This window comes from Hyaena hyaena, unplaced genomic scaffold (genome assembly GCF_003009895.1).
Source record: "Hyaena hyaena isolate Hyena2069 unplaced genomic scaffold, ASM300989v1 scaffold_210, whole genome shotgun sequence".
NCBI classification, from domain to species: Eukaryota; Metazoa; Chordata; class Mammalia; order Carnivora; family Hyaenidae; genus Hyaena; species Hyaena hyaena.
The window spans coordinates 892919-915225 of NW_024080841.1; the positions used below are offsets into that span (position 1 = coordinate 892919).

Here is a 22307-nt window from a genome sequence, read left to right on the forward strand (position 1 = left end):
TGGAGAACAATTCATACCTCAGGGCATTGTTGAAAATAACAGAGCAATGAGTTGGCAATTAGTTAAAGCTAACAACTGGGTGTAATACCAGCAGAAACAGCTCAACAGAGAGAACAGGAAAAGGGACAGAGAGCCTTGCTAAAACCACAGTTGTCCCACTGCTCACTGCACACGTGCCCAAGGCTATACTCTTTGAGGAATGACACTAGAGGTTTCACACTAGAAGGGAAATAGGTGTCAGAATAATCAGGCATGTCACTAAATGAATAAGGAAGCAAACAATAGAGGGGCAGCTGGGTGGCTCAGTCGCTTGAGCATCCAACTCTTAATATTGACTCAGGGCATGATCTCACGGTTCATGGGATCAAGTCCCATGTCGAGCTCCATGCTAATAGCGCAGAGGCTGCTAGTGATTCTCTCTCTCCTTCTGCCCCTCCCCAACCTGTGCACTCTCTCACGCTTTCTCTCTCAAAATAAATAAGTAAACTTAAAAAAAATGAAGCAAACAACAGCAAGCCACAGAGAGGTGGGAGGAGTGGGAAGAATAAGTATTCAGAATTGATACAATATATTATCTAAAATGTCGAGTTTTCACTAACAATGAGATGAGACATGCAAAGGAAAATGCCCATATACAGAGAGGGAAAGCAGGAAACAGAAACTACCTAAGAAGTCTCAGATATCAGATTTAACAAAGATTCCAATCAGCATCATAAATATGTTCAAAGAACTAAAAGAAACAATGTTTAAATAAGTTGAGTATGATACAAATGTGACACCAAATGGAGAATATCGGTAAAAAGATAAATTATTTTTTTAAAAAAAGCACCAAATAGAAATTCTGTGGTTGAAAAGTACAATAATTGAAAGAAAAAAAAATTTGCTACAGGGGCTCAACAGTAGACTTTAACTAGCAGAAGAATCAATGAACTTGCAGATAGATGGACAGATATTATAGAATCTGAAGAACAGAGAGAAAAATGAAGAAAAATGAACAATGCCTTAGAGAAGTGTAGGAGACCATGAAGCACACCAACGTATGCATAATGGAAGTACCAGAAGGCAAGGAGGGAGAGAAAAGGGAAGAAAAAAATACTCAAAGAAGTAATGGCTGATAACTATTCAAATCTGAGGAAATACATTCATCTGTATGTCCAAGAAGCTCAACTGACTCCAAGTAGGATAAATGCAAATCCACACCCAGATACACTGTCCTAAAAATGCTTAAATACAAAAACAAAGAGAAACTCTTCGAAGAAAATATTAATGCTTAATAAATATTACTGGTTGAAAAACTGATTGTATCCAAGTATAGAATACTCTGCAAACATTTAAATGATATGTAGATATATTTTGTCAGTGCAGAGCAATATTTCCTTTCGCTAAGTGAAAAGAAGCAGGTTTTTAAATTGCAAACAGTATGATTTTTTTTATTGTAGTAACAAATACATTTATATAGATATATAAAGTGTCTAGCACATTAGCTGTCAATCACAGAGTAAGCTCTCGATAGACAATTCTGCTTCTGTTGCTACGGCTGTATCATGACCTTTGTAAAACTGACCAGGCTAGATACTATGTCCAGATTTTGTATCAGTCATTTCATGCTAGTCATTGAAAGAAGATATTAATATCCAAATCTACTGCACTTGGCTGAAATGTTTTCCGACTTAGCTTCTGTTGGATGAAAATAATGACACCAGTTCTCACTCCCTAGGAGGGCATTCCTTGCCCAACAGCTTAGTTCTAAATCCACTCAAAAATTTCTCAGACCATGGAAAGGTGAGAGAAATGGGCTCTCTTGCTCCAGAGCTTCCTTCACCAAGATGGGGATGTTGGCTGCCAGCTACTCACAGGCCCCACATTAGCTACACAAACTGCTGCCAAGTTGGCCTGGCCTTCCTCAATCCTTCACCAGAAAATAGGCTCCTTCTCCACCTTGCTCCCTTTCCCTGTCCAGTTCGGGAACACTCTCCTGTGAGGATACTTTCTTAGTTCTGGCAGATCAGGCAGGTACTTGTTCTTCTCCATTTTCTTCTACCTGTAGCTAAGCCTTCTCTGACATTTCTGACCAACATCACTAAAGTCTGAACTCTGTGTTGAGTGGGAACTAGCCTCCTACAGTGTCTCTTAATCAGCCAACCCTTGGACCAGATCTCAGCAAAATCCTGGGAGCCTCACAATACACTCTGATACCCTGCTATTCCCATCACCATTCCCTCCACTAAAACTGTCCAAAGAACACAGGGGCACAAGATTAAAGAGCCATCTGGTTGCCTTTCACAAGAGAGATAAGATCAACAATGAAATATTCTGTTTCTTTTCTGTTTAATTATAGAACCATTATTCCAAAAGTATTGTTCTTTATTTGTTTCTCCTACCAAAACAATAAATTTCAACTATTCAAAGTTTAAATCAATTTAAAGAGCTGGCCTAGGAACCCAACTCCTATATTATATTTTTCCTTTAGGGGAAAAGTGTTCAGCAATTGCTTGTACAAATCAGCAGTGTTGAAGGTAGTGTCCTCAATGAACCTAACTATCCTAACTTGCCAGCATTTATAAACTTTTGGAACCTAACCCACTTTTAAGAGAGACTTCTCTGTACTTGATTGCTATAAATAAATGAATCCCAAAAGGTTTAACAGATTGCAGAAAGAGAATAAGGTTACAATGGGCAAACATTAACAGATGAAATATAATTAGTAGTATACCAATTCTTCATTAAGTATTATAGATATAATATGTACAGCTGTTAGTGCTAAAACAAAACACCTGTCAATTATTCACGAGTATTTCCAATTGTAACGAAATGTTCCACAGTAAACAGATGCTACACATTGAGATTCAGAAAAAAAATTCTCAACCCCATTCAATCTATTTTTTCTGAGTGTCTCCCAAAGATTACTCATCACACTTCTGTATCTGCCAATATAATTAATAGTCCTCTGTTATTCTTTCCATTTTAGGTTTGGCAATAGAAATTTCATTACCAGATAAGCCCGTTTTGATTCAGATACAACTAAGGTAATTACTAAATTCATAATAAGGTGGTTATTTGGGGTCAGGATGATGATAAGTTGTTAGCTTGTCCTTGCTGAATAGTTAATAATCTCTGCAAGGAGAGCTGACCTAATGCTCACAAAAAATATATTAAAATTCTCCTGTGTTTTTATATTGGGAGGTTTTAGGTTTTTTAAGTTTTGCCTGAGTCAAATATCATATTTATAAGCCTAAAACCCTATAGCAATACTATTCCTATTATTCTATAATTCTGATATTCCTGATAATTCCTATATTCTTTATGATATTTCTATAATTCCCATATTAGGAATATTTCTCCAATTCTTTATGTAATATTGATATTCCTATAATTCTTTTGCAATACTAGGAACAGGTTTTTTTTTTTTTAATGTTTTTTATTTCTTTTGAGAAACAGAGCATGAGTGGAGGAGGGGCAGAAAGAGGGAGAGAGTGAGAATCCCAAGCAGGGTCCCTGCTGTCAACACAGAGCCCAATGTGGAGTTCAAACTCATGAACAGTGAGATCATGATGTGAGCTGAAATCAAGAATCAGATGCTTAACTGGCTGAGCCACCCAGATGCCTCTAGGAGCAGTTTGAAAAAAAAAAAAAAAAAACTACAATAGACACAACTGAGACCAAAAGAACTGTTTACTTTCCTCTTCCAACAGAACCCTCTGTGGGTTCTGTTGCCCAAGTTTCTGAGGAGACATACATCTGATTTGGCAAGCAGATGAGCCAGCCTTCTTGCTCCATGTAATTCCAAAGGCTTAGCAATGGGCTTCATAAATTAATTTATTCTTAATTCAAATGACAGGATGTAACATCTTCCTTACATACCATGTAATTTTAATCATGAAGAAATTATAGATTTGAACCTGTTTTTAAATATCCAAATAATAAACAGAATTAAGTGTAAAGAGAGTTGTAAATATGCAATCCAAATCCAATCCAAAGCCCAAGATTGATCTTCTTGAACCGAAGAAAGCTACTCAAGAAAGAGCAAGAAGAGGGGCACCTGGGTGGCTTAGTCGGTTAAGCGTCCGACTTTCGCTTGGGTCATGATCTCACGGTTCGTGGGTTCGAGCCCCGCGTCGGGCTCTGTGCTGACTGCCAGCTCAGAGCCTGGAGCCTGTTTCAGAGTCTGTGACTCCCTCTCTCTCTGACCCTCCCCTGCTCACACTGTCTCTCTCTCTCTCCTAGAAATAAATAAAACATTTAAAAAAAAAAAAAGAAAGAGCAAGAAGACTTTTCCGGAGGGGCATCTAGTAGTGGATGCTCGATAAAGTAAAATCTAAAGAAACTCATTCCCTGGAACGTACCTTTTGTTTATTTTGTTTTTGTCTGGGGAGGAGGGTGTTAGAGGAAGGCTATGATAAAGAAAAGTTGGTATATTGGAAAAGACCATCAGGGTAGAAACAGGCTAACAATGAAAAAATAAAAACCACAGAAGAATGTAGAATTGAATGATCACAAGAGTGAATTGAAGGGACAGGATGGATGGTCATCCGCCATAACCAGACCTAATGGTGACAGTGTTCCCTCCCACTTGGGAGGCATCAGAACAAGAACAGGAGTAATGACCCTTATGAAAATCCAAAGTCATATCCACTATTGTGCTTACTTTTCCCGAGCCGCAGGAAAGGTAACTTTCTACTTTATCCTCTTTAGAAGAATGAAGTAGACATAATCTTTCACAACGCTAATCTTTGAAAGCTCAGAACGGGCCCAAGTTGATTTGCATACAATAATTATTTACTTAATTAACAGGCTCTCAACTAGATTGTCCTTTCAACCCTTAACAAGCTGAAAATTATATGATTCCTCTTCAAAGGAGAAGAGATTTTCCCCAAATAGGATCTACTGCTAACAATAGAATATAATTTTCCACATGGCTTCTGCACTGAGATTTAACTGGTTCCAAGACAAGGAATGAGAAGTTCTTTGGCACAAGAGATCACATAAGTGGAGAAATCTCAGAGGCATCTATCAATGAAAACTCAGACATTTTTTAAATTTACATTTATTCTTAAAAGCTAGTATATTCAGTAAAAATTCTTATATGCAACAAGAAGAAAAAAATAAAGCTGCACATTCTCCACAGACGTGAAAGTTAATTTTAAATAAGATAAAGCACAGTGTTTAGGATTACAACTACTTTATTTAATAGGCTAGCAGAAATCTATCAGCATTTAATGTTTATGATACATTAAGAAGTTTCCCTTGTGCTTCAAGAAGAAAAAAATCCAAACTAACCAATTAACCTATATATAAAGAGAATTTTTGAAATTAATATAATGGAAATAACAAGTTCGAAATCCAAAAAGTCTCTCCTTTACTTTGGTCAAAGAATGACTCATACTTCAAAAAGATAGTGAGTGGATGTAGCAAGTAAATGAGCCTAAAACTGAAATGCATTGTTGTCTAAGTGCAGCAGATGCGCACATCCTTGGGACTAGCCCACTGCCCACTCACCAGATGTCCGACTTTGTGTTGTAACCTTGGTGTTTCAGAGCCTCTGGACTCATGTAATGAGGAGTTCCAGTTAAAGTGGTGGCTAGATCACAGGATCCCATTAGGAGTCGAGAAACTCCAAAATCCCCTTGAAATAAAAATTAATTTTTATAAATACTTTAAAACAATGAAAACCAGCCTGGAAATTAACAACTGTCTAATTTGACAATTTTAAATATGCAATGACTCATAAAGTTTTAAAGGGAAAGAAAAGGAAAATAATATATTTTAAATTACACAAGGCTGATGAATAGCTTTAAAAAACATAGGCCTTAGGAGTGCCTGGGTGGTTCAGTCAGTTAAGTGTCCGACTTCAGCTCAGGTCATGATCTCATGGTTGGAGATCCCTTGTAGGGCTCTGTGCTGACAGATGGGAGCCTGGAGCCTGCTTGGGATTCCGTGTCTCCTGCTCTCTCTCTGCCCCTCCCCCGCTCACACTCTGTCTCTCTGTGTCTCAAAAATAAATAAACATTTAAAGAAACACACATACACACAAAACATAGGCCTTATAGGAGAATGAAGATTTTGAGCCAGGAAAGTTAATTATGTAAGCTAAAACTTTATATTTCTGGAATTATGGAGAACCAGCAACTTGAAACAAAAAGCTATCTCAGGTCTGAATAACAAAATGATTCTGGAAGGGCTGAATATAATAGTTGCAATTTCATGTGAAGGGGGAGAGTTTGTTCTTTATTTACAATAAAGAAAAACATTTCAAATAAATGATCCGAGACTTTTGAAGGCCAAGAGTATAAAAATTTGAATCTATTAGCTTCTCGTCAGTCACATAACTAGTTACATGCTTTTATGTTCTCCCTTTCTAAGAACATCTTACAGGAAGACTAAAAATCCAGTAACTGTTATGAATGGAAGCAAGGTTCTGAAGTACTAAAAATTAACAAATCTATTATATCAACATTTTAATTATCTGTGACAACTGCCAGTTGCTTGTGATAAAATAAGTGGAAAACCTGTACTAATTAATCAAACTAGTAAAACAAGTCTAACTACTTGCAAAGTGCCTGGCATGGAGTAGGAACTCAAAAATTACTAGTTCAATCTGTCAAGAACATAGCAAATGTCTTACACTTCAATTTACATCAGATACTCAGAAACAAAATAACTGGGTTTTTTGACCCGAACCAAGAAAAAACAAAAGTTTGAGAAGTCAAAAATAAACCAGTGATGGTACCGCCCCTCTGGAAAACAGTGTGGAGGTTCCTCAGGAAACTAACAATAGAACTCCTCTATGACCCAGCAATAGCACTGCTAGGAATTTACCCAAGGGATACAGAAATGCTGATGCATAGGAGCACATGTACCCCAATGTTCATAGCAGCACTCTCCACAATAGCCAAAACATGGAAAGAGCCTAAGTGTCCATCAGCGGACGAATGGATCAAGAAGATGTGGTTTATCTATACCATGGAATACTACATGGCAATGAGAAACAATGAAATCCGGCCACGTGTAGCAACATGGATGGACCTTGAGGGTGTTATGCTGAGCGAAATAAGTCAGGCAGAGAAGGACAAATATCATATGTTTGCACGTATAGGAGGATTAGGAGGAACTTGACGGAGGAACAAGGGGGAGAAGAAGGGGGGAAATGGTGGGGGAAAGGGAGAGAGGCAAACCATGAGAGACTCTTGAATGCTGACAAAAACGGAGGACTGATGGATGTGGGGGGGCGGGGGGGATGGGCATGGAGGAGGACACTTGTGGGGATGAGCACTGAGTGTTATGTGGAAACTAATTTGACAATAAACTATTGGGGAAAAAAAATAATAATAAAAAATAAACCAGTGATTACTCTAACACTTCTAGGTACTATATACTTCAATGTGGTATGTTGATAACATCTAGAATACACTCTTCCATGTTTATGGAATACATATTTTAAAAAACCTTACCAATTTTAAGCAGATTATTTTTCAGAAATATATTCTTTGATTTCAAGTCTCGATGAAGAATCCTTCTACAAAAAGGCAAAAAAAGATATAGAACTTTATGAAAAATTTAATTTTTTATTCTTAATATAAATAATATATAGGTATATGTGAAGTGATTCACACATAAATACATATTCCCATACACATATCTTTCAGTGTTTAAAAGCTACAAATCCACAGCATATTCTAGTTTTCCTAAAGAAAAAAGAGTTTAAAAAATTTCTTTTTAACTGAGCAGAACCTGTAGTTGGGAAAAGAGTGATGTGGTTTAAACTCTTCCAATAGTTTATTGTGCTACAAATTTTCTTGTGTTTCTGTAGCATGATCTGTATCTACTAGCAATACACTTGATAGACCAGTTATCATAAAGCTTTACCATCTATTGTAGATAATCTATTACATGTTATATGTTCTACTTATATATAACATATTTTTATAGAACATATAATAGTTTTATGTTCTAGAAATATGTCCTATATATACACTATTATATAAAATCCAAATATTCAGTTTTTCTGTATTTGTGGAAATACTAATATTGATGGTGATATTTAATAATAGATAACATTTATTAAGTCTTACTGTATAAGCTAGCAATATAAATTATGTCAATTAAGACTTCTGTTTCTGGAATTCTGAAGAACTAGACAATTTGAAAACATTTACCTAAAAAACACCTAAAACCATGGCATAAAGTATACAAATACCTTCACATATACACAGCTGAGCCTACAAGAAAATTCAACAAATCCCTGAGGATTTATACAAAAAGAAAACTGAAAATCAGAGTGGGCAGTAGGCACTGATTTCTCAGCTGCCCCAGGGGGTGTCTAAGATCAGCAACCAAATGGGCCAGCTTTAATGGCCTCATAGAAATAAGAGCCAAGACCTTGAGCCCATGTAACGTGGAGACTTGGAATATATATTCATACATATATATACATATGTCAGAACTCCATAGGTGGTTTGTACCTTAACTGAAGGGATGGCCCAAGAAACACTGACTCACAAGTAAACAAAATGACAAAAAAAAGTTTATCTGTACAAGTCTGAACTCTGAGTGGTAAGAAAAAAATCTCTCTCTTCTTATTCTGTAACCCTACCTCTCTGCTCACTCACATTTGGGATTCAAATATGCAATAGCTGTATGGCTTCAGGAATCCCAAGCCAAGAAATTAACATAAAAATTGGTTCTCAGCTGCCTATACCCTCTTGGGGCATCTGGAAGAAGCAAATGCAAACTAAGAGTCAGCAAATAACACACAGTAAAATTACACCCCTGAGATTTTCAGATAATCTAGAAGGATTCAAACTATGAAATAAGTATATTTTAAGAGATTAAAATCATAAAGAAAGGAATAGAAAACATAAAATAGAAACAGTATACTATCCAGAAAAAGATGATGCTGATGTGAAAAACGACCAGATAAAGGAGCACCTGGGTGGCTCAGTTGGTTAAGCGTCCAACTCTTGATTTTGGCTCGGGTGATTTGATCTCACGGTTTCTGAGTTTGAATCCCATGTCTGCTCTGCGTGCAGATCCCGCTTGGGATTCTCTCTCTCTCCATATCCCTCTGCGCCTCACCACTCATGCTCTCTCTCTCTCTCACTCTCTCTCTCAAGATAAATAAATAAACATTAAAAAAGAAAAAAGAAAAACAACCAAATATAATTTCTAGGGGAAAATATGATTGAAATTAAAAACTCAAGAATAAAACCTCAGCTTCAGCTATAATGGATTAAGTTTATTTCACACAAAGTCTCCCACTTTCCACAGCTGTACTGAAAACACTGAAAAACTTAAACAATGTAAAATCTGAGCAAAATTTAAAAACAACAACAGGTCTTTGAGGACATCGGAGATCAGCTAAGGCAAACTTAGGCAGTCAGCACCTGAGGAGCCAGACCCTGAAGAAAAGGGGGATGCTGTGAGGTGAGCCCCACACTTGGGATTGTGCGTTCCTCTCACGGCAGTTGACACGAGCGGAATGCCCTAGGCTAGAGCTTGCAGCACCTGCCCTTGGCTTATAAGACAACAACTACAGTTCAAGTCTACCAAGGCAGCTAGGACTTTAGGGGGACATTTTCCAGGAAAAAAAAGGGAACAAAAGAGAAGCGAGTGACCTCCAGCATGGACTTTTACCCTTGAGGCACTTGCCAAATCCTAAAATGTTAGGGGAAGACAGTAAAGAGAGAAGGCATCTGCTAAGAGGTTAAAAACTCAGCAGAGCTTTAAGTAGATTCACAAAGATGAGGATGGGTCTTGGAAGCCCTGAAGGAGTACTTCTTAGATACTGGAACAAGACTAGCCTTCACAAAGTCTGAAACCAGCCTGAAACCAACTCAGTGCCCGATTAGTTCAAGGTGATCTGCCCCTACTGTAACTACCAGCCAGAAAAAAAAAAAAAAAATAGATCCTCTCCAGGAGAAGATAGTACCATCCAACATCTCTACACTATTTCACATATATTGTCCATGATTCACTCAAAAACCAGCAAAAGAAAGTAGGGAGAGGAGAAAAAGGTATGTAACAAAACACAATGGTAGAAATACATTTCATATATTGTTAATCACAAAGGACTCAAATCATGAATTAAAACACAAAGAAACAGGAGTAAACTATTTTTTAAAAATTGATATGAAGAACACACTTTTTAAAAACTCTTTTTTAAGTTTATTTATTTTATTTTGAGAGAGAGAGCACAAGCAGAGAGAGAGAGGGAAAGAGAATCCCAAGCAGGCTCTGCACCATCAGAGCACAGCTTGACATGGTGCTCAAACCCATAAACTGCCAGATCATGACCTAAGCTGAAATCAGTAGTCAGACACTTAACCAACTGAGCCACCCAAGCACCCCGAAGAACACCCTTTTTTAAAATATATAAGGACAGAGGTTGAAAGCCAGGGGATAGAAAAAATATTCCAGGCAAAAGAAAAGCTGGTAAAAAGCAATTACCAGCTTGATTTACTAAAAAAGCTAGTAAATTAAGGATAAAGAGTATCAGTACATAATGAATAAACCAATAATTTATTGGGAAGAATTTTAAATTCTGTACTTATGTGCAATTTATGACACAAGCTTAAATACATTATAAAAATTAATATTAATAGAACTTTAAGGAGAAATTGACAAATTCACAATCACAGGGGGAAATGTAACATTTCCCTCAGTAATTAATAGATTCAGTAGAAAAAAATTAATAAGGATATAGACTTTAGCAAAACAATCATACGTTTGAAAAATAATTAGCTTGAGCTAATATACATAAATTGAATATTTCATCAAAAAACTTAAAAATCCATGTTCTTTTAGGCACGCATGGAATATTTTCAAAAACTGACGATGAACAAAGCAAAGCCTCAATACACAAAGCAAGCCTCAATAGATTACAAAGAATCAGCACCATATAGTCCACAAATTCTCTGGTCTCAATGAAGTTATGTTAGAATCCCATCAGGTACTTAGAACAGTGCCAGGCACTGGCAATGACTGCTCAAGACAGACAAATTCTCTGTGTTAATGAAGTTTTCTGGTCAGGTAAATAGACCGAAAACAACAAAATGAGTGTATACATATGTAATATGATGTCAGTTAGCTTAATGCTATTGAAACAATAAAGCAGAGCAAGGGGTTAGAGATTAACCAGGATAGGGAGATGCTAGTTTAGATCAGGTGGTCAGGGAAGGCGTTAGAGAAAGTGACATGGGACAGAGATGTGAATGAAGCAATGGAATGAGCCATGGTTGGGGTGGTTGTTACCGTTAGTGCTCGTGTTTCTACTATTATTGCTACCAGCAATATACCAAAAAGGAAAGTCTGTGTGAGGCTATCAAGCAAAAATGAATGATGAACTACAGGGAATGGTTTAAACCACATCGTCCTTCCCTCTCACTCTTCACATCCCACTCCCTGCTCAAGACCCTCTGTGACCCCTACTCTTGGCCAAATCAAAGATAGCTTCACATTTGGAGTCTTCCATTTCCAGCCTCCTCTTCCCCCTCTTTATACATCTGTAAGAAAAGGCCCGATAAAAGATTTTTTCCAATTGGTAATTTATTCATACAAAAAAATCTAATGAAGGAATAAGCATTTAGTTATATATTTGAAGTACCTTTTAAAAGGGAAAAAAACCTCAAGAATAATTACAAGCCAAGAAAATCTGGACTAAGAAATTGTCACGTCTCTGATGAAGCCAATAAGGCACTTGTTGTATCTTCAATGCAGCACACATGTTTCTTCCTCTATGTCACAGCTTAAAATGCCTTCCTCTCTCATCCTTGCCTCCCAGAATCCTGTCTGTCCTTCAGGACTATATTGGATACAAACCTCATGTACCTCCTTGGAGTCCCCTGACTACCCCCTTCCTTCCAAAGATGCTGGTCCTGAAGGCTAATTAGTCGCGTGCCTGGGGATGCCGGGTCCTCTGGCTCCCGCCACATCTGGACTAGGATGAAACACCACACTGCAGGACATGGAATCAAGCATTCCAACTGGCAATGTGAGGAACTAGATGACACAACCAAAAAGTGCAAGGGTGTTAACTCCTTTGGAGTGGACCAGTGAGAGACAGGAGGAGAAAGAAATTAGGCAGTCATGTTCTCTTTTTTCTCCCCGGGGCCTGCTACCCATGTTCTCTAAGCCATACAAATATCCCTGACAAGCAGCCTGTTACCTTTCCCCAGGTCTTTGTGAAGTGATGGCCAGTACAGTAACACATACTTCTCTGCTTCATGTCTTCACCTTGGTTCAATTTGTCCTCACTCTTACCATCCTGGGTCTATACCACCCAAGGCAGATATCAGCATGCCAGTCCTTGCCCCAGGCTGTGTTTCCTAGAGGCCCAAGATTAGAAACGGATCTCCCTGTATCACTTCCTGCTAATTCTTAACCACCACTCCTACCACCATCAGCAAGTTAGACATACTCTCCCACTTCTGTTCTCCTTTTGACACCATAGTCTAAAATTGACCAATCACTCTTGCTAAATTATAAGCTCTACAATGTTCATATCTTACCTGACTATATTATCCCCTGTAACACTATAAACTCTAATTAAATTGGTAGGTTGAACTTGATTGATTCCTTGGGTTTACATATATCTGAACTTCTCAAACTATTTTCAATTGACATCTTTCCAAAATGAGGCAAAGAACTAAAAACTGGGAAATTAGCCTGTGAGTTCGTGTTTTGGGTGACGAGCCATAGAGGGACCCGGTTTTCCTCACTCCAGCGGGCTCGGGCTCAGAGCACCCGGCAGGCAAGCCCCCGCCCATGCGCGCCAGCCCCACCCAGAGAAGGAAGCAGCGATTCTGACTCCGCCCCCAGAGCTCCGCAGGGGGCCTGGAATTGCCCCGAGGGGGTTGCCTGGGAAGCTGTGTCTAAGGCAACTTCAGCGGGGCGCGCGGACGGGGATTTGGAGATTGGAACTGCCCTGGGTTGAAGAGTGCAACCAACTTCGGCTGCGCCCCCGGTACGGGGAGTTTACACGCCCAAAAGAGCGAGGTGCAGCTCTTGGTTCAAGAAGGGACTGGAGCACCGCCACTCTCCTCCCCACAACCGCCAAGGCAGAGCTCCCGCCTGAGGCATTGGATCCCACCACGCCCATCCCTGCCTGAGAGCTGCCCTCCTCCCTTTTTGTTTCTTTTTTTCCTTTTTTTGTTTTTTTTCCTTTCTTTTTTTCCCCCTTTTTTTCTCTTTCTTTTTTTCTTCTTCTTTCTCTTTTCTCGCTTTTTTCCCCAGAACACTGACCTGATTAACTCTGGTCACCAGCTTGCTTAAACAATCACGAGTCCATTCTGTAAATGTAAATTCTACACCTACTGACATTTTCAGCTCTTTCTCTCAGGAGTAATTAGACTATATAGTTTCTCTGGATAATTCCAGCACCCTTTTCTCACCTATCCAACCATATTCTACCCTTTACCTCTTTGAAAAAAGCTTCTTATCCCTTCTGCCTGTTCATTCTATTTCCAATTGTGCCTCATCCCATCCTGCCTTCTCTCTCTGCTCTTCAACCAGCACTGCATACACACAGCTATTTAACTGTAGCTGGGAAATCCGGTTATATGCTTTAAACTGTTCTTTGTCCATTGGTTTTCTTCTTTTTTCCTTTTCTTTTCCCCTTTTTGACCCTTTTATGTATTTTATACTCCATATTATTCGCCCTCCCTCCTCCGTCTTTTCTCTTAACTTTTTCGTTTTCCCTCTCGCTTTGCATGTTAGTTGAATTAGCCTGTGCGTTTGTGTGCTCCTGCTCCCTGTGTGTTTGTCTGTCTGTTTTATTTTCCAGGGCTACCTCAAGAAACAAGCAAGAGTACACAAGGTGGAGAGTCTCAAATATCACTACGAGTAGGAAAATAAAATAACCAAGGTCCCAACAAGAGAGACCAGGGGATACCATTCAAAAAACACTCTCTGAAAGGATAGGCCCTGGAAAGTCAAAGAGTCTTCTTGGATATAGCAGCGCTCATAGAAACAGAGAGCATAACAGGTCTTTAAAACCAACAAGAGCCGGAAAGCTAACTAAAATGACGAAATGAAAGAGCTCTCCTCCAAAGAAACTCCAAGAAGAAATGACAGCTAATGAACTGCTCAAAACAGATATCAGCAGCATCACTGAACAAGATTTTAGAATAATAATGGTAAAATTAATAGCTGGGCTTGAAAAAAACATAGGGGACATCAAAGAAACTATGGCTACAGACAGAATGGAAAATAAAAATAGGCATGAAGAATTAAAAAATGCGATAAATGAGATACATAATAAATTAGAGGCCTCCAATGCACGGATTGAAGAGACATCTTTCCAAAATGGACTATATAATTCCCTGACTTTACAAACAAAGGATATTTTTAACAACTCATGATTATAATATGCATCAGTTGTTATGGTGAATCTAATCACCAGACCTATACAGGAAGCCCCAATTTGGGAGCATTATTTCTGAGACTTAGGCTTGGAACAGAGATGTGGACTTATAAAATAAAATTTGTTCTTGAACCCCTAACTTAAAAACTATCCATGAAAAAAAAAAACCTATCCATGGCCCTGCATTGCTTCTAGAATAGAATGTAAAATCCTATACATGGCCTATGAGAGACTAGAAGATCTGGCCATACCAATGCCTCCAGCAGCCATAGCAAGAGCTCAGGGCAGGTCTGTATCATCTTTTACTCTTCCACACTGTTCTTTACTCATGGTAGAGGCTCAATAAGTGTATGTTAGTTTTAGAAACACTATCCTTGGCACAAAAATGAACACCATCTTGTGGAACTCATTCATTAATCCAAAAAACCCCCCCCACAATTAATGAGTGCCAACTACATGCTATGTGCTGTACTACATTGATGTGAAAAATATAAAGATACATAAGACAAGGCCATACACCTCATATTGCTTACAGTCAGGATGGAGAGATACACAAATAACTATAAAAGATGACAGAGGGAACCCAGTCATTATCACTTTATAAACAATTATTTATAATTATAGTTACCAATACAAACATTCACATTCAGAAGGAAACTTCTCTCCCAACAAATGATTACTCTTACGTAAATGCCCACAAAACTGTACTATTATCAGCTAATGCTAGAAATATCAGTTATAAAAATAATTCATTTTTTACCATTACAGTTAGTGATAATACAGGTGTAGCAGCATTACCTTGCTATGGTGGTCAGACCTCAGCCATCCCGAGCAAAACCGTAAATCATGACTGAGGAGCAGAGCCAAAGAAAAGCCACTCATAAAGTCCACCTACTTTATTTCATGGAGACAAATGGCCACATGCTCAAACAGAGAATGCAATTAGAATTGTACATAATGAATTGAGAATGATGGCATAATGAATTAGATGGTTTCCTCTAATTCAAATAATCTTCATTCTCTTGAAGGCTTTGGAGTATTAGATACGAATAAACAATCTTTCAAGAGTGGAGAGGAAAGGGAAGAATAAATATGGACAACACAGATCTGGGCCACTTCATCTTAGGGTGAATAACCCCAAGCACTTTCACCTAAAGCACTATGCTACTGTCTGGAGATGACAAAATCAAGGCTTACAGAGGCTTAAATAATTTGCCCAAGGTCAAGGTCATATAGCCTACGAGGATGAACAAGTCTGTTTGATTCTACAAAGTACTATAGGTCTCCTTTACGCATGGTAAATACTCCATAAATGTATGTTGACTTTAAAAGCACTACCCTTGGCACAAAGATGAATACCATTTAGTGAGGCTTATTCATTAATTAAAAAACAAAAGAAACTCTTCATTTAATCAATATTCTCTCCTGCCTTCTTATATTCCTATAACATCTAAAGCTGGTCTCTGTGTAAGTATGATGTTTACTACTTAAAATTAAAGGGAAAACAATTATATTTAACAAAAGAGGGTTAAGTAAAATTTGGCCTCTTCTTCTTTTTTTTTTTTTATTTATTTCTAGGAGAGCGAGAGAGAGACAGACAGCGTGAGCGGGGGAGGGTCAGAGAGAGAGGGAGACACAGACTCCGAAAGAGGCTCCAGGCTCTGAGCTGGCAGTCAGCACAGAGCCTGACGCGGGGCTCGAACCCACGAACCGCGAGATCATGACCTAAGCAAAAGTCGGACACTTAACCGACTAAGCCACCCAGGCGCCCCAAATTTGGCCTCTTCTATGCCCACTTCTAAGGTTCCTCTGGTATGGCAGGAACTGTTGAGTACCTACACAATGACCATTTTCCTGCTCTTTTCCCTTGATACCAGAATCCCGTGGCCCTAGGGAGGCTGGGTGTCCTCAGTCCTGGTAGGTAAGAACAATGAGGAGGGAAGGGAGTGAAAGTGTAAGAGATTATGCAAAATAAATTGAGGTAATCTCTTTTCCCTATGAAGTGACTAGTTTGGGTATGTGGTGTGACCAAATTCTGGTCAATGTTAAAGTATAATTTTCAAAACGGTAAAATTATGAATACCATGGAAATATGAAATCAACACATGTCAAGGATTTTGTTCAACTCACTAATCAATGAGGAAACTAGTAAAATGTTAAAATGGAGTCAAAGAGTCTTTGACAAGTTAGGTAGCTGGGTTAGGTACACAACTGGTTAGTGGCCAAAAGGGCCGTAAACCACATCCCCAGAGTTATCTATGCCAGTGAACAAAAATTATTTACATCTCTTCTAGACAAAAATATTCAAGTTAACCTCTGCCTCTACAGAGTTATAAAATAGCCCAGATGATAGGAAATTAAGTCCAGCATTGTGCTAAAAGAATACTCAGTGATCTCTTATGACTTTTCTATGTTTTGGAAATTATTTCTAACACCAATGAAACATAAAGAAGTCTACTGGAAGCTTAGAGGAAATACTTCCCCAAGCTTATAAAAGATGAGAAAAAAATGGTGACAAATGGCCTTTTTGCTTTGTCTGGCTTTTGATTATTCTTGTTTGGGGGGTGACACATGGCAGTGCTTCAACCATCAGGGCAGCTACAAGGAGACAATTCTGACTACCAAAGCAAACCATCCTGACAACAGAGGTAAAGAGATAGAACTTGAAGTATAGCTGAACCACTAACATCAACTCCCCCCACTCGCTGGATATTTCTTGTTAGGTGAGTTAATGAATTTTCTTTATTGTTTAAGCTGCTTCTGTTACTTGCACTTAAAAGCATTTAAGTTGATTCATTTGGTCCCTGTTGATTCGAGATCTGAGGAGAAAGTACTGGGTCTCTTCCAGCTACAAGTACCAGGGAGTCTGAGAGTCTAAGGGTTTAGAATTTGGAATAGTGAGCTTGGGAACTGACCAGGAGACCAGTAACCTAAATTTGGAATAAATAATACGTTCAAGAGAAACTTACCCAATGACACATAGACAAGAAGAAGATGAGTTTCAAACAGCAATGCATTGATAGCCCTCACATATATAAATATAGAAGTATGTAGATCAGTACTAAGTATTTTAAGAAGAAGGCAAACAATATGTAAGAAAAGTTATGAGAAGTAATTGGTTGGCACCACTGCAATGAAATAATAAATTCTATACAACAGACCAGATATCAAATTATTTGGTAAATTTCGATAAAGTATAATTTACTGGCTTTCTGGTTATAGTAAGCAAAAATAGTTCCAGCAAGAAAGCCTTGCCATATACTTGGTTAATATCCTTTTTTTCGAAGCATATGAAAATCAAATCCAGGGTGTCTGGGTGGCTCAGTCGGTTAAGCGCCAGACTTCGGCTAAGGTCATGATCTCACTGCTCGGCATGAGTTCAAGCCCCGCGTATCAGGCTCTCTGCTGTCAGTGCAGAGCCTGCTTCGGATCCTCTGTCTCCTCACTCTACTCCTCCTCCAGTCTCTGTCTCTCAGAAAGAAATAAACATTAAAAACTTAAAAAAAAAAAAGAAAGAAAATCAAATCCAATTAACAACAAGGTGGCTAACAATATAGGCAATTTATATAGAACGTTTCTCCTAAAAAGTTCAGAGTAGACTTTCATCTATTGCATCATATGTCCCATACCATGTCTCTAAGAGGGGCGGGTCCCTCTCATTTCTAAGTTTCACGATGCTCAAGAGAGACAAGTGACCGGGTAAGATTAGATGACAGTTGTGCTCAGATACATGGCGGAACTCCTGCCTCTGTCTCCTCCATCAGGTCATCTTCTACATCCTTTAGCCTCCAGGACAATAAGGGAGTGAAGAACAGTCTATGAAGGTAGATGGAGTAGGTGTTTCTCAGGCTCTCAACCCAAGATAGGACTGTGGAGAAGGTAGGAACAATTTAGCCTTCATTTCCCTTAAACGCTTATCTTCATAGTTTCTGAAGCCTCAGCTCCCTCTGCATCTGGCATGGTCTCAGGGTGGATCACAAACTCTTCTGGTCAAAGGTACTGGCACAAACAGTGACTCCTTGGTGATGCATGGCCCCGACAGCCGCCACTGCTGGTCTCTGCCATGTGGCATCTATCCTAGACTCTGAGGCACCTGCCTGGCTTTCTCACTGGTACTGTAGGCCCTCATGACCAGGACAATTCCTCTGTGATGTGAGCACGGGGTATAGTTAGGCCCCCTTCAAACGTAGCTACTGCCAACACAGCAGGAGCTGCCTACACCTGGCACTTGGATGGGGGTGGGGGTCTCCCTGAAAAAAGTGACCTCAGGACATCCTCAAGAAGTAGGAACCAGGAGAAAGACGGAATCACCAGTAACACCACAAAACACCACAGCTTCCTTCTGCTTTTTCATCTTCAAAGCCGGGGTAGCATACCACTATCGACCATCATATTTACTGACCTGGATTTCCAGTAGGTTCTTCCTTGGGAGCCTCACTGCATTAAAAATGAATTCCTGGGGGGCACCTGGGTGGCTCAGTCAGTTAAGCATCAGACTTCGGCTCAGGTCATGATCTCACAGTTTGTGGGTTCGAGCCCCACATTGGGCTCTGTGCTGACAGCTAGCTCAGTCTAGAGCCTGCTTCAGATTCTGTGTCTCCCTCTCTCTGACCCTCCCTTGCTCACGCTCTCTCTCTCTCTCTCTCTCTCAGAAATAAATAAAAACATTAATAAATGAATTCCTGGGATTATTTAGCTATTCTGACACAATATGTCACACCAAGCTGGCAGGGAAACTGTGTGCGCTGCCAGGTGATGAGGCAGTCACCTTAGGGAAAGTGCCCCTGCCCTGGTCTCTACTCCACTGTGAAAGCACCAAATCAGCAAGGTCTCAAGATTGCCAGCAAAGACGCTCTCTGCAGAGAGGCTACTCTATCCTTCATCCTAAAAAATCTATCGTACCTGGATTCCTCCCTCTTCAAGAGGAATGAGTTTGAGGTTTTCTTTGATTTGTTTTGTTTAGTGGTTTCTGTATTAGCACTGGGGGGGAAAGATAAGCAAGACATTGTCTCTGCCCCATGAAGCTCCCTTATGCTGAATTCTGCTGTGGCATCCAGAGAGGATGATGTTTCAAACATTAGCCAATTAACTGGACCAAAGAGAAGAAAGCCTACAGGACTACACTTTCAGAGAGAGGATGGTTCTAGGTTCCAAAGCCCCTCAAATACTGAACTAGCCTGTGGAAACTTGAGAGAGTTGGCAAGGAGCCTCAGAAAACACACACACCTTTAAAAAACTTCCATCCTTCTGTGAGCCAGAGGCACAGGCCCACAGGGAGGAATGAGTTTTAGTGCTACATTCTCAAGATAGCTTTTAGTGAACTGTGAATATTCTCAGTTCTTAGAATCATTATTTCTGAGTGTTCATGCCATATGCTATAGATTTAGCATATTACAAATGTATAAATAAACCAAATTAGAATAAGTACAGGACAGTTCCAAATGAGTAAACAAAATCTTCATTTCTTCTGTTAACCTCATTTTTCTTAGTCTTCCCTGGGTCTTCTTTATCTCCTCCACTGATGCACTGTATTAGTCAGGGCTCTCCAGAGAAACAGAACCAATAGATACAGATACAGATACAGATGATAGATATAGATAGATATGGAGATTTATGATGAGGAACCAGCTCACACAATTATGGAGCCTGAGTAATTCCATGATCTGCAAGCTGGAGACCTAGGAAAGTTGATGACATAACTCAGTCTGAGTCTAATGACCTGAGAACCAGAGGGAACCAATGGTCTAGGTCTCAGTCTGAGGACAGGAGAAGATGAGATAAACCCCAGCTCAAGACAGGAAAAAGGGGGCAAATTCCTCTTTCCTCTACATTTTGCTCTATTTAGGCCCCCAAGAGATCGGATGGTGGCCAACCACATTGGAGAGGGAAATCTACTGAGTTTGCTGATTCAAATACTAATCTCATCAGAAACACCCTCACAGAAGCACCCAGAAGCAAGGTTTAATCTGGATACCTCATGGCCCACTCAAGTTGACCCAAAATTAACTATCACCTGCACTAAAATAATTTGCAAGGCATTTGCAACAGAGAAGCCAAACCTAACTTCTCCACATGTGTTTTTTCCAAGATTTTTCTAACTCATTCATAAGCAATCTATGTCATTTTCAAAGTACATTTTAATATATACTATATACCATATGAGAAAAAGGCTGGCATAATGTTTTGTAGATAGATTTATTTTTTATGGGCTATGATTTGAAAGAAGCATAATGAAGCCTTGTGGTAGACTGTACTCTTGTTCCCAAATAGTCATACATCTTGTGGCTTGCGCTGAGTGTCCCCTTGGGGAGGAACAGACTCCCTCACTTTTCTGACATTGTGTTTGATCATGTGACTTGCTTGATCAATAGGAGTGTTAAGTCTGAGGAGAGCCTTTAGCTGCTGGGGCAAGTGGGTGGCTCAGTCAATTAAGAGTTGGACTTTGGCTTAGTTCATGACCTCACAATTCCTGACTTTAAGCCCTGCATCAGACTCTCTGCTGTCAGCATGGACCCTGGTCTGTCTCCCTGTCTCTCTGCACCTCCCCAACTTGCTCGCACACACTCTCTCTCTCTCAAAAATAAGTAAACATTTAAAAAAAAAAAAAAAAAAGAAAAACCGTTAAGAGCCAATGAGTGTTTCTGCTAACTCTCTGGCTTTCCCTCTGCCATGAGAAAAGTTTGTCCCACAGGGGAACTGCTCCTTCAGTCCTAACACTTACTACTTACTACTGGAATGGGAGGGTAGGTAGAGCTGACTTGCAGCCCATATGCAGCTGCCAACATGCAACATGAGGCAGAAATTGTTGTTGTAAGCCACTAAGATTGGAGGCTTTTGTTCAGACAGCAAGAACTTCAGCAGGGAGACTTTCAGTGTCTTATTCTCAAGGTAGCTTTTAGTAAACTGTGAATACCCTTAGCTTTTTACATCACTATTTCAAAATGTCTATGCTAGGTGCTAATAGAATCATTCTTTTGGATTTAAATCCCTTTAAGAACAGATAATTAGGATAGTTTGTTTATTTTTTAATTAATTATTTCAAAGCATGCTTTCAAAGCGTCTTATCCTTCCATGTCCTGCCCACTGCTGCCATATTGTTTCAGGTCATACAACTTCATGCATAGATAGTATAAAAGATTCCAGACTGATATCCTGAGTTCCCCTCTCTCCCCTCTGTAATTTATCATCCAGCCTTCCCGAAGCTCTGATCATAGTTCCACTCAAGAGACTTCTGTAGCATCATTGTCTATACTACAAAATAAAGCCATCTACAATTTGATGTCAACCTACCTTTCCTTGCAACTTCGTTCATGTACCCCAAGAGTCATTCCAACTGGCCTACTCATCATTCACTCTAAAAGTGCTATGACTTCCCAGCTCTGTGCCTTTGCCAACTCTGTTCCCTAAAGCTGGAAAGCTCTGACTCATCTTTCACTTTACTCAAAAACTACTTGGGGTCAAATATTACTTCTTCCAAGACCTTCATTGATTCTCCCAAGTAGAAATATTATCCCTTTTCTGATCTCCTATAGCATTTAGATGGTACTTTTTTTGGCACTCTTATCACTTGTTTCAAATTAGAGTATAACATACATTAAAATGCATAAATCTTAAACTTGATGAATTTATCACCCTTGGAATCATCCACTTGGGTCAGGACATAGAATACTTCCAGCATCCCAGAAGTTTCTTTGGGCCCCCTTCCAGTCAAAATCTTCTTCAAAGGGTAATCTCTATTCTGAGATTGGGTCATTTAATCTGATTGGTTTTGCCTGTTTTTGAATTTCATATAAATGAAGTCATATAGTATGCATTCTTTTGCATCTGGCTTCTTTCACCCAACATCACATCTCCGAAATTCATCCAGGTCATGCATATCAATTGTATATTCTTCTTTTATTGCAGAGTACTATTCCATTCTAAGACTATACCACAATATATTCAACCATTC

The 22307-nt window shown here is 39.2% G+C and overlaps 1 protein-coding gene across 1 annotated transcript in view; it reads right to left on the bottom strand.

Moving 5' to 3' along the window:
- The window catches only part of NEK11 (NIMA related kinase 11), a 251083-nt gene that overhangs the window by 160360 nt on the left and 68416 nt on the right, over positions 1 to 22307 (bottom strand). Inside the window, exons 5-6 of the mRNA XM_039242197.1 lie at positions 7449 to 7513; positions 5497 to 5623 (exon numbers count right to left, since the gene is read on the bottom strand). Coding sequence (XP_039098128.1) covers positions 5497 to 5623; positions 7449 to 7513 — 192 coding nt within the window. The remainder of the gene's footprint in view (positions 1 to 5496; positions 5624 to 7448; positions 7514 to 22307) is intronic.